The sequence below is a fragment of the Nicotiana attenuata genome, unplaced genomic scaffold (assembly GCF_001879085.1).
Source record: "Nicotiana attenuata strain UT unplaced genomic scaffold, NIATTr2, whole genome shotgun sequence".
In the NCBI taxonomy this organism is placed as follows: domain Eukaryota; kingdom Viridiplantae; phylum Streptophyta; class Magnoliopsida; order Solanales; family Solanaceae; genus Nicotiana; species Nicotiana attenuata.
Window position 1 is genome coordinate 52,802 of NW_017672700.1, and position 13,176 is coordinate 65,977.

The window sequence follows — 13,176 nt, forward strand, 5'->3', positions numbered from 1 at the left end:
GGCTTATATAATTCAACTTGAAGACTGGCAAACTTGGACTTCAAATTGACCACCGACAGACTTGAAGACTTGGAGGGCTTGAATACTTCGACTTGAAGACTAGCGGACTTGCAGACTTCAACTTGAAGGATGGTGGACTTTCGAAAATTTAACTTGAAGAGCGACATACTTGAAGATTTGGAGTGCTTATATAATTCAACTTGAATACCGGCGAACTTGAGGACTTCAAATTGAAGATTTGGCCTTCTACTAAAAGTCTACATCCATCAATCGGAGATGCCAATTTGCTATGGAGGCTTGCCCCCATTGGACCACCAATCTTCAGTAAGACACAAAGTTCGTGTAATCCTGATTTTTAAGTTCCAATCAAGTGGATTATATTCTATCATTCTCCCTTCGAATAACGACTGGGTAATACGTATCTTTTGAACTTATGCAACTGAACTCAGAATGAAACTCTAAGATACCTACGTACCTCGATGAAGAGGATCAAGTCATGTCGTAGTTCAGAATGGGTGGATTTTTTTTATTTTTTATTTTTATTTTTTTATGTCCTAACTTTTGCCTAGGCCGCCTCTTTTGAGTTTTTTCGACCTAGCGGACTTTTGTTTTTGGGCCATATACAGTCTATACTCTTGCTGGACAGGAGTAACATGCAGTTTTGTGTTAAGGAGTGTAGTAACTCGCAATTTAAGCTCGTATTTTAGGGAGCTTTGCGACTTGAAGATTTTGCTCAAATTTGAAGAGCTTCATGACGTGCAGTTTAGGCTCGTACGTCCAGGAGCCCTGCAACTTGAAGATTTAGCTTACAATTTGAAGTTCCGCTCGAATTTCAAGAGCTTCATTACTTGAAGATTTAGCTCACAATTGAAGAGCTTTGCAGCTTGAACAGTTTGCTCGAATTTGAAGAGCTTTACAACTTGAAAACTTTTCTCAAATTTTAAAAGCCTTACGTCTTAAAGTTTGGCTTTAATTTGAAAAGTTTTGCGACTTGAAGCCTTTGCTCTATTTTTAAGAGCTTTTGACTTGAGTCTTCACTCGAATTTGAAGAGCTTTGTAACTTGAAGACTTTGCTCGAATTTGAAGAGCTTTACGTCTTAAAGATATAGTTCAAAATTGGGGAGTTTCGTGACATAAAATACAGACTCATGTGCCAAGAAGCATTACAACTTGCAGTTTAGACTCGTGCTTTGAGGAGCATTATAACTTGCAGTTTAAACTCGTGCGTTAAGGAGCGTTATAACTTGCAATTTAGGCTCGTGCGTTAAGGAGCGTTACAACATGCATGGACTCTTCAGCTTCATCTTCGTATGAATACTTGCCCTCATTCTCAGCATCCTCTGCTTCTATTTCATCATGAGGCTCAAAGAAAGGAAACCTTTGATCTCCACTTGTAGCCATACTCAATTCCATATCATGTGCACGAGTTGCTAGTTCTTCAAATGTTTTGGGCTTCATGCCTTGTAAGATATAGCGAAGACTCCAATGCATGCCTTGAATGAACATTTCGATGCCAGAATTTTCGCTAAGGTGATCTTTGCAGTTGAGGCTTAAGCTCCTCCAGCGGTTGATGAAGTCAATAACTGGCTCATTCTTTCCTTGATGAGTGTTTGTAAGTTCGATCATGATTACGATGCGTCTTGTGCTATAGAAACGATTGAGAAACTCTTGCTCCAACTGCTCCCAACCAAATGCATTACCTTTGAGAGAACGAACAAACTGTTTGACAAGATGATCACCATAAGTCCTAGTGTTATTGCATGTCTCGACGAAATGCGCCACATATTGCTTGGGATTTCCTTTTCCATCAAATTGTTGAAGCTTTGGAGGTTGATATCCAGTAGGCATCTTCAAGTTATCAATCTGTTGTGTGTATGACTTTACATATGCGAGTGAAGATTTAATCGGAGGGTCAATTTTATCTTCAATTGTCCCCACGATGAAGTCCTTCAATTTGATCAACATGAATTAGACCGTCTGAAGAAACTTGGATCTCTTTGACCGCGATCGTTCGCCTCGCAGCCGATTCTCCTTCTTCTTTATCTTCGGAAAGCTCCATAGGTGCTTGAATTGATTTTGCTTCTGCTAAGCATTTGACCTCATTTGCTAACTTTTCGAGGCGAGTATTTCGATCCTCCATATACTTGGTCAACTTCTCAAGTGCTTTGGTCAAATTTGCAAGTTGTTCTTCCATGGTCGAATTGTTAGATCTTGTTCTTGAACTTGGAAAAGAAGAGAAACCTCCAGTGAGTGACTATAAACGATTATGTCATTGAGGTTTTCCACTACAAACTGGTCAAGGGGAGTAGGCATAGTACCGGAAAGTACGGATTCGGGGTTCATCCCTCAATCAAGCGCTACTTGAAAGTCAGGATAGATTCCACTCCCAGTTAGTACGTACCTATTTTTTAAGCAAGAACTCTTAATCGTTCGAGAGGTAGAGACCGTCCCACTAGGCGTGCAAAAATTTGTGGACAATAAATTGCGTCAAAAAAATAATCGAGATCAAAAAATATTGCAACAATTGTAGTATTTGATTTCCAATTTTTGGGTGTTACAATCTCTTTGATTCTTCTGATTCTACTTTTCCAATATAAATTCAAGGGCCTTTGAGCTTAATCTTGAATTTGTTTTATCCGTCGCGAACACTTTGATTGTTGCAACGAATTGTATCACGAACAAGTAGCCTTGATCTTGAACGCCTTGTATTTAATTTGACTTCGTTCTTGATCTTGAATACTTGAAATTTGTGTTGAAGTGCTTGAATGCTTGAACACTTGCAGTTTGCAGAGAATTGTGGCATTTGATCCACGAGCTCCCTTGTGTTCTTGTTATAACTTCTGGTGTCTTTTCTGGGTTATGAAGACCCCTATTTATAGTTGTGGGAGTGAAGAGTCATGATAAGAACAAACTCTTTCCGACCAATCAGATTGAAGAATGACAAGGCCGCATTTGATTGGCTAGAACATGTCACTTGCACATGTGGCGCGGTTTCATTCGCCTTTTAATTTGACTTGGCATGCCTTGTCATTTTGACACGTGGCATGATCCCATTGACTCTTCCGTTTGACTTGACGTGCCACGTCATTTGACACGTGGCACCAAACTGGGCCTCTAGGAAGATGACATCTTGGGCTTAATGAAGTGGGTTCATCACTTTAGCCCAATTAAATGGGCTAGCCCAATGGATTAAGACTTATTTATTTAATCCATATATATTGAACTTATATAATTAATTCAATTATATTAGCCCATAGTATTTATTTGGACCAATATATTTTGAATTTGAAATATAATCCAAATTATTTTATGGATTTAATTTTAATAAAATTTATATGCCTACACTAACACGTACACTTTTTACATTAAATAGTACCTTCCGCCTAATAACTTCGTTAAGCTTAACATCGACAGAGCCTTCAATCAAATGACTCAGAGAGCGGGAGCTATAGGAATTTTTTGCAACTCCAACAATCATTGAATCCGTGGATTTACAACTAGTTTAATCTGCTTCTCTGCTACTGAAGCTGAACTGTAGCACTTCGGCTAGGCTTACAGTTAGATAAGGACTTTAGCCTCCAGCCACTTCAAGTAGAAACTGATTTGCAGGTACTATGCACCATAGTCGAACATGGCAATAAATTTTACTTACCTATTATTTTTTACTGCAGGTCACTGCTAGTGGAACTGAGTCGCGTGGAGCTTAGACATGTTACCGAGAAGCTAATGTTGTAGCAGATACCTTGGCTAAGTATGGCATGAACTTCACACCCTCCAATAGGCGACAGTCATAGCATCCCCATACTACTTATCTCCTCCTCCCTTTGCTTTATTTCAATAAGGACTGTTCTAAAAGCTTGAACATTCGAACAATCTTGACTTGCAATAACTATAACTGTTACATTACTTAATTTCTAATATAAGTCTCCTTATTAGCCCAAAAAAATCATTAAAATTTAGACAAATAGAAACAACGGAAAAGGGCCAAATGTGTCCCTGTACTATCGAAAATTAGTTATTAATACCCTCCGTTATGCTTTCCTTCACTATCTACCCCTATCGTTACTCATTTTAATATTTATGCCCCCGCATCTAACGGACCATTTTTTTAAGACACGTGGCACGATCTTAAAAAGCCTAACCATCTATCCTTGTACCCTACCCGTTCAGCCCGACCCGGTAGCCCTCCATTCACCCCTAAAAAAGCTTAATCTTGTTTCTTCTCCAAAACTAGGGTTTAAATTCATTAAACATTCTGGATGCTTGAAGTTGGAGAATACACCAGTATTTGCATATGGGTTGCTGCAATTATCGACATCTGTAGAAAAATGAAACATTTTAAGAAAATGAATGTATGTCTATATTGGTTTAAATTTGCTTTCTTCTTTTCAAGAAAAGAAGCAAAAGGTGCAGAGTGTTGTGGGATTGATAAATTCAAATTAACGTATTTCTAGTTTATTCCTAGCCTTCAGATTGTTTCTCTTTTGTGTGGGAATCTCTCTGCAACTCTCATTACCAACTCACGCTACCATTTGAAGGAGACTTTTAAAGAAGAAGAACAAGGAGGACTCCAATTCGAAACCATACAATAACACAATAATAAACTCGTTTATAAATTACAATTTTTTAAATAAAGTGTACACAATTCAAGAACACAGTAATTATCCTACCCATGATCTTAAAAAGGAAGGTGAAGAAAGAAAACAGAGGAAATCGCTCAGATGGGGCAAAACCCGAGTTTTGGAGAAGAAAACAAGATTAAGCCTTTTTAGGGATGAAAGGAGGCTACCGGGTCGGGCTGAACGGGTAGGGTAAAAGAGTAGATGGTTAGGTTTTTAAGATCGTGCCACGTGTCTTAAAAAAATGGTCCGTTAGGTGCGGGGGCATAACTATTAAAATGGGTAACGGTAGGGGTAAATAGTGAAGGAAAGTATAACGGAGGGTACTAATAACTAATTTTCAATAGTACAGGGACATATTTGACCCTTTTCCGTAGAAACAAATTACTTGATTTTTTTATTTCTTATTTTTTATTTTTTTATTTTTTTGTATTTTTGTCTTTCCTAAAATGTGAATCATAGTCTTTTAAAGTCCTTTTCTACTTTATTAACCACTAGGCTGTGTGAATACATGTAAGTGATTTGCACTTGTCTCGGGTTAACGTTCGTACCATACAAACAAAAGAGTTAATATGGACAACTTGTCCATGTATTTGAGGGAGAACTCAGCCGTGAATAGCGAGTAAGATGCATTAAATCAACAAACTTTAAACAAGAATTAGCGGTGACAAGGGGAAGGCATTTAATTAATGGACAAAAAATCATGTAAAAAGCTTGAGAGAGCTATTAACTCACTGCAGAGGAAAGAGCAAGAAAGCTATCCTCAATGTTGTAGTGCAACTTCATTCCATTATCGCTTGTGAGAACAGATCGTTTTTTTTTAAAAAAAAAAATGGTTCTTGATGCTTGCTACTTAAGAAGGGAAACGCAACTTGAAGAAAATTTAACTTTCTGCCGTTTGCTTTCCTTTCCTCTTATTCGCCAAACCAAACATGGGGAAGAAAATTTAACGAACTTTGCTCCCTTGTTTCGAACGAACAAGGTATTTCTAAAAAAAAATTGCATTGTTCGGAGAAGTTGTTTGGTTAATCTGTACGAGAAGTTTTTAAGAAAAGAAAATGTTTACTTGAAGCACGGCTATGATAGAAGGAACTAATAATTTCTGGAACACGGTATACATTCATATACCCAATAAACAAGGAATCCAACATTCTTAGCTAAACTAATCCCACTTCAACACTAACATTTTTCTCATCCTGTTCCTTTATTTTCTACGGATTCAAGCAGCACCATAAATGGATCAAGCAACATTCCGTTGTCTTTCCAGATTTTGCAGGGGCGCTGTCCGACAAGATAGACCCTTGTGAAGCTTGCAAATATCTAAAGCTTATTTATTACATTGGTAGTTAAAGCTCATGGAATTTGATGTTACTATCAGCTGATTAACGATGTATTGTGTCGTTGTAACACGTATACCTCCAGGAACTACTTTTTGTAACCGAAAAATCTAGGGCTAGTAGCACACTGTTCGAAACTCAGTGGAATAATGAGTCTAACCCTCCACCCGTCCCACCTTAAATACCAAGCTTTTGTATTTGAACCCGTAGCTTGCGCCTACCCACACATTATACGTTAAGCTCTAACCACTAGACCAAAGCCCAGGGTGCAATTCACCTCCAGCATTATTATGATGTGGAAAACAACAAAACGTATAAACTAACCCAAGAGCACTATCACACCACTAAGTGAATGATAGATTTCAAGTGTTGCTTCATACTTCCTTTTTCCCTCTCCATTAGGTGTTCTACATCACTACAAAACCAGCATCAGAAAATTCTGATGAGACTAATAGATCAGTTATGCAAATCTACAACACAAAATTGACCCCTTTCTCCTCTATACTCAACTACTATACAAGGCAAACTGCATTGATAGAACCATCATTTTCAGGATTATTAGTCAATTGGGCTGTGTTTCCCTGCATTCACCATCTGAGAAATGAATCATCAGCAACCTATGTTTGCTTGGATCCTCCAAAAATGTCCTTTTGTGATCCATGTCAAATTCAGCCACATTTTCGAGGATCCAAACAACATAGCAGCAACTAAAAGAAAAATCTAGAGAGACGAAGGAGTAACAAGCACCGAAAGCACACCTTACCCCATACAAATTTTCCAGCAGGGGTGACAAGACCAAGCTCACTCACATTTACCTAGATTCACAGAAAAAAATTAAAGATATGAAACATCAACTACATAGACTTGGATGCACCATTAAAAAAGGAAGATTATCTCAATGATGGTTATTGGTTCCTTTGGTCACAACACCTAGCCTAGAGATGTAAACTTTGGACCATTAGGATTTTTTAACCACAATGCTCTCAAGATTGAACGTGCATTTAAGTTCAGGAAGTGTCACATGCTTTACGTAAACCCGTCGGTCCGATAAACCGATCACACTTGGGAGGTATCATGTAAAACCTGGCCCAACAAAAGTTGCTTTTGGCCATTCTCTTCCACTATCAGGATGCACATATGAAAAAGAAATTTAAAAAGTCAGAAAGACACGTTCTGTTCAACCTCAAACACAACAAAAAGTAGACCAAATCGCCTAATAAGCATCAGGGATCCTACAAATGATTTGACAGAAAAGGGAAAACCTAAATAAAACCCTGAGACAACTGGATTATGCCACACATGGAAATGCAATTACATTGTTTAGATATATGGAGGCATTACCATTATGGATTATATCTGATGCTTAAAGATTGCCTCAATCTAAGATAATAGGGACTTAGCACTCCTAATCCCAATCATTTCTGTAACGCATAACATATAGTAATGAAGTTTAAAAATAACCTGCAATATTATGTGAAATATAGGTAATACTCCCTCATCCCAATTTATATTGACAACCCTTTCCACATTGGTAGGTCCCAACATGCATGATGCAATTTCAATAATAATAGTACTCTCTATACATTTACAATTCTTAAGAATTCAAATTCAATTAACTACTTACAGTTTAGACTTCAATTGATATTTTTTTTCTTCATATCAAACTAACTTGAAGTTGTTACTTTAGCCTTGTCCAGGTAAACACAGCGAATATGATATGACAGAGGGAACAATTAGATGATATCTCATAAAAGAGTAACCCAATACTGCCGGAAGGGTGTTTCAAAAGAGAATTAAACCCATAAATGAGCTAAAAATAATCCTTACAAAAAAGGAACTAAACCAATAACTTGATTTTAGAAAGTTCCTTGCGTTTTCCTTCATTTGGGCCGTTTCAGCATAGCATCACTTACCAAACATATTACTTTGATACTCAAAGCTCATTGGAGTCGCAAAAAAGAAAACCACAAATTTCAGATTCAATAAATGGAAGGTATGAGAAAAATTCGAAAGAGATATTGCAAGGGGACTGACTAGGGTAAAACCTTTTAGGTAGTCCGCGAGCACTTGTGATCCTCCTTGTTGCATTTATGCTCAAAGTTATCAGTGATACCCATTTCTCTTCCTGTGCAACTCTATGTAATCTCCCTGCGGCTGTTGCAATTCAAGTTCATAATAACAGTTTATATAATCATATAGCAAACAATGGAATCACGAAAGAAAAGAGTGAAGTAAGAAACAGAGAGAATGTGATGCGAAGAAGAAAAACCCAAGTTTTGTTTCAAACAAGGGCTTAGCCAAAGCCGGACTAATCAAATCGGGCAGGCCAGTGCTATCAGTACCCTTGAGTCGAGTCGAGCTTTTTCTTTCAGAAGCTAATACTTAGAATAACAGGGAGAATAATCATGTATCCTGTTAAACCTGTATAGATCATTACAAGCAACGTCATCTCGAACAAGCAACAAAACTTAAGAAATAATTGGCCTGGAATATGTAACAGTCAGAAATGAAGCATTACAAAAATGGCAAGGACATTCATTCTTATACAACTGAGTATCTGCCTGGCTGAGCAGAACCAGGAAGAGATGATGCTTGCATGGTAATGTCCTCCAAAACACGTTTCAGTTCTGCTTTTGCTCTCTTGACAGATTGTTCCGTGGGCCCCTCAATGAACAAGTACAGCTTCCTGTCCAGAAGCCCTGGTGCCTTGCCAGGTGGAACATACTGTCCTCGAGTGGTGATAGCAGCTCCCGTCCATTCAGAAATAGGACCCAAAGTCTCCTTGTGTGTCACCTTCCAGCGAGCATTTTGAGGGAAATCATTTATCTCTAATTCCGCTTCATAATGTTCAGGCATTGCATCGGCCTGAATCTTCGCTAAGTTGTGCTGCAAGTTCAAGGCAGCTGCCAATGCTGTTGCTCTGGCTGTCACATCATTAGAGCCAATTGGCAGTCCATTTCCAGCAACAGCTGCTGTTGCACCTGGTATATTAATACCAAGTACACCAGGCAATGCAACAGGCAAGCCACCATTGGGAAGAAGCTGACCAGCTGAAACTGGAGCTTTGGAAGCAGCAACAAGAGCAGCAGCCTGAGCAAGGGCAGCCTGCTGAGAGAGGTCGCCACCTGCTTTTCTAATTCCATCATCTTCATCCTCCGAGTCTGATTTATCTTCCTCGAATCCATATTCTTTTGCCTGTGCTTTTTTGGCTGCTCTTCTCACTTCATCCTCTTCTTCATTAAATTTAAAACCACTACCACCATAACCAGTCCCATGTGCTTGCTCAAGTCCCTGATTCACCTTCGCCATGAAACTATCAGCGAGAGCTTTCAGGTCATCTGGAACAACTTGCTCTGACAGTTGTAAAGCTTTCAAAAGATCAGGTGCATATCTTGCATCATCTTCAGATAAGAATGTGATGGCACAACCTTTCCTACCAGCCCGACCAGTTCGACCAACACGATGAACATAGTCCTCATAATGGTTCGGAACATCATAATTGATTACCAGTTCAAGCTCCTTGACATCTAAGCCCCTGGCCGCTATACTAGTAGCAATCAACAAATTACACACATTACTTTTAAAGTCGGATATGGTGGACTCGCGATCAGTCTGATCCTTTGCCCCATGAAGGGAGAGGCAGGGATAACCATGCTTGAGCAAATCTCTAAATAAAGCATCACATTTCTCCTGTGTGTGAACAAAGATCAAAATTTTTCCTTTTTCATACCATTCACCAAGTAATTCAAGGAGCCGAAGGAATCTTTCACCTTCTGGCCTCACCTCAACCAGTTGTGTTATATCCTTGTTCACAACACTCCTACCACCTACCTGTATTTCAACAGGTTTGTTCAACACTTTACGAGCTAATATTTCAACCTGGCGAGGAAAAGTCGCAGAGAACAGGACTGTTTGACGGTCAGGCCGTGTGTTTTGGACAATTCTTGTGATCTGAGGTTCAAATCCCATGTCAAACATTCGATCAGCTTCATCCATGACCAAGTAAGTGACTCTTCGCAGATTCGTAATCTTTCCACCACTTGTACAAAGTATATCAATCATCCTGCCCGGAGTACACACAACAATTTCAGCTCCTCGCTTCAATTCACTAATTTGCTGAGCAACCCCAGAGCCTCCATATACGGGTACACAAACAAGACCCATTGCCTTAGTGAACTTCTTAATATCACTGTGAATTTGCTGCACAAGCTCTCTCGTAGGGGCCATTATCAGCCCAATAGGACCATCCCCAGACATCAGAGGAGGCTGGTCCTTAATATGTCTCAGCATTGGTAATACAAATGCCAGAGTTTTACCAGAACCCGTCTTAGCAATCCCAATGCAATCTCGGCCACTCATAATTACTGGCAGAGCCTGAGCCTGAATAGACATAGGCTTCTCATAATTCAGTTTCTTTATAGTGTCTAGCATCTTGGAGGACAGTCCCGTCTGGTGCCACGTTCTGATCGGTTTAGGAACATCCTTTCCATGGATCTTCAATTCCAGTTGTTTCCTGTAAGCAGAAACCTCTTCAGCACTCATTCTTGAAATCTCCTTAACTTCTATGTAAAAATTCTTTCTGAAAGGAGGATAGTCAATTTTCGAATGATCGACTATTGATAGTTTCTCGGCCTTGGTTTTCTTCACTCGTTTCATAAACTCTTCATCATCCTCTTCCTCCAAAGGATCATCACCTTCATTCTCAACGTTCCCATAATCCGAATCCGAATCTTCACCAGGAATAATTCTTCCCATAGTCTTCTTCACACTCATCTTCTTAGGCTGTTGTTCTTCTTTGCCTTTACCAGTACCATTTTTAGAATTTTCACCATCAAGATTATTGACTACGGCATTGTTAAGCTTCTCAACTTCAGGCAAAACCATAGAGTTCATAAAAGCATCCAACGGGTCAATGTCATAGTCGTCCCCCATTAACTCATCATTGCCATTCTGAATTACAGGGGAACTAACCGCCTTGTCCGCACCATAATCATCATCCATCGCCTTGCCATTATCATCCACATCAATATCCATGCCATGTTTCCCCTCAGCATCTTCATCGTCAGATTCTCCTTCCAAAGTCCAAGTTTTGCCCAATTTAGGTTCTTCTTCAGCACCTGCAGCAACACCAAGCTGCTCCCGTTCGGATTCCTCTTTTTTTCTCTTTAGCTCTTGCCATTCTTGAACTCTCCTCCTTCGCTTCTCCATCTCATCCTCTAATTTCCTTTGCTCCTCAGCAAAATCCTCTTCTCGGCTCTTCTCATTCTTTTCTTCTGCTAATACTTCATCAGTGCTATCTTCCCTGAGCTTGTTGTTGGATTTGCTACTCCTTTCACGATCCCTCTCCCTCTCCTTATGATCATCATCATTTCTCTTTCGCCTCTTTCTATCTCGATCCTTGGCATCAACTTCATCATCGCTACCATTTTCTACTTCGCGGTGTCTATCCTTCTCCCTGTTCCGCTCCTTTTCTCTCTCTCTTTCTCTCCTCTCCTTTTCTCTCTCTTTCTCTTTCTCCCTCCTCTCTCGATCTCTCTTCTTCTCCCTCTCTTTCTCTTTATCCCTCTCCCTCTCCCTCTCTCTGTTTTCACGATCTTCCTTATCCTTTTTTTCTCGCTCTTTAACTTTATCTCTACTAGGTCTTTCATCGTCATTATCATCACGGCCCTTGCTTTTTTCACGCTCCTTATCCTTGTGTCTATCCTTGTGCTTTGCCCTATCTCTATCTCTATCCCTATCCCTCTCGCCGTACTTTTCATCGGCGCTTTTCTCTCTATCATAGCGGCTGCTTTTCTCTCGATCCTTCTTATCGGATGAGGAACGATGGTGGTCTCTGTCCCTATGCTTGTCACGATCTCCTCGATCCTCCTTATCACGGTGACGCTTCTTCGATTCCTCCTCTCTCTTCGACTTGTGCTTCTCTTCCATTAGAAGATAGTCAATCAGAAGGAAAAAGCAACACACACCACACCGGAGGCAACGGGGATACAGTAACTTCGATTATCTCCGGTAAAATCCCTAATTATCTCGGCAAATCCCCAATTATTTCCGGCAAAATCCCTAATTATCTTCGATTCGAGAAATATATATATGCAAAGCTCGTAGGGAAGAAGAGAAATTCCCAAACCCTAGCTTTTGCCTCTCTTTTTTTCTCGCACTGGCTTTCTGCTTATAGTTGAGTCGAGTTTTATGATTTCTTATTTATTTATTTCAGAAGTTGAGTCGAATTGAATATAGTGGGAATAACTTAGGTGGTATTGTTTCCCAAAAGAAATGGGAACTTTTATTTTGAATTATTGCAAAAGTTATTGAACAGAAAAATGAGAAAGAGAACGATTTTTTCTTTTAATTATGAAAATATTTTCCTGAAGAAGTTTAGGTGTTTTTTGTTTTGAAGAGTGAAAAATAGTTACTAAGAAAAATATTTATTAAAGATAAATAGTAAGTAATATTAGCAAAACTTTAGTATTTTGATGAAATTTTAAGTATTAGAGATTGATAATGGTGTCTAAAGTGTAGATTAAAGCATCCGCCGAAAGTGAACGAAGTTATTTTTCCTCATTTGGTGAAAAATGAAAATCAAATACCAAAAAATGACTTATTTATCATAAATATCTTTTTTTGAAACATATTACCAGTCGTACTTAGTATTAATATATTTCTTCAGTCATATTATGGTGGGATGGATAAGATCTCTCCACCCTTAACCAGGTGTCTCAGGTTCGAGTTCTAGAAATGAAAAAGATTTGGATAGAAAGTGCTTCCCTCTCTAACGAGCATTACATGACAAATTAAAATTTGTCAGAACCCCAATATAAGTACCGGACACCGAGTGAGAAATTGAAACATAACTTTTTTCAGCCGCGTAGAATATTGTACTCTCCAGTTATGTAATGAAAAAAATACCTTACCTCTTAAGATCACTTTCTGGTATTTTTTTTTAATTATGTAGACATTTGAGAGTTACATTAAATCAATAAATACTAAAATATATATCTTCTGTACACGTACAAATACTTTTGTCAACGACATTACGACATAATTCTAACTATAATGTATTGTATAATACATGGATAAAAATATGTGTATTTATAATACACGATTAAACACCAAAAAGAACAAAGACATCCTTCTATCCTTTTAGAACCCATATTTTATTCTAAGTTATATATACAATATATCAATATATATATATATATATATATATATATATATATATA

General features: G+C 38.6%; 1 protein-coding gene across 2 annotated transcripts; it reads right to left on the reverse strand.

Moving 5' to 3' along the window:
* Positions 1 to 6,295: 6,295 nt before the first annotated feature.
* On the reverse strand, positions 6,296 to 12,164 carry LOC109214172 (DEAD-box ATP-dependent RNA helicase 42-like). 2 transcript variants are annotated; one of them, XM_019378063.1, is made up of 3 exons: positions 8,002 to 12,164; positions 6,720 to 6,771; positions 6,296 to 6,550 (listed from the first exon to the last, which is right to left on the reverse strand). In XM_019378063.1, exon 1 carries the CDS (start codon positions 11,882 to 11,884, stop codon positions 8,498 to 8,500), a length of 3,387 nt encoding a protein of 1,128 aa, XP_019233608.1. In that variant the 5' UTR covers positions 11,885 to 12,164; the 3' UTR covers positions 6,296 to 6,550; positions 6,720 to 6,771; positions 8,002 to 8,497. The 2 variants fall into 2 exon arrangements, with proteins under 2 accessions (XP_019233608.1, XP_019233607.1); XM_019378062.1 differs by having other exon boundaries at positions 6,296 to 6,771.
* Between the last annotated feature and the right edge of the window lie 1,012 nt (positions 12,165 to 13,176).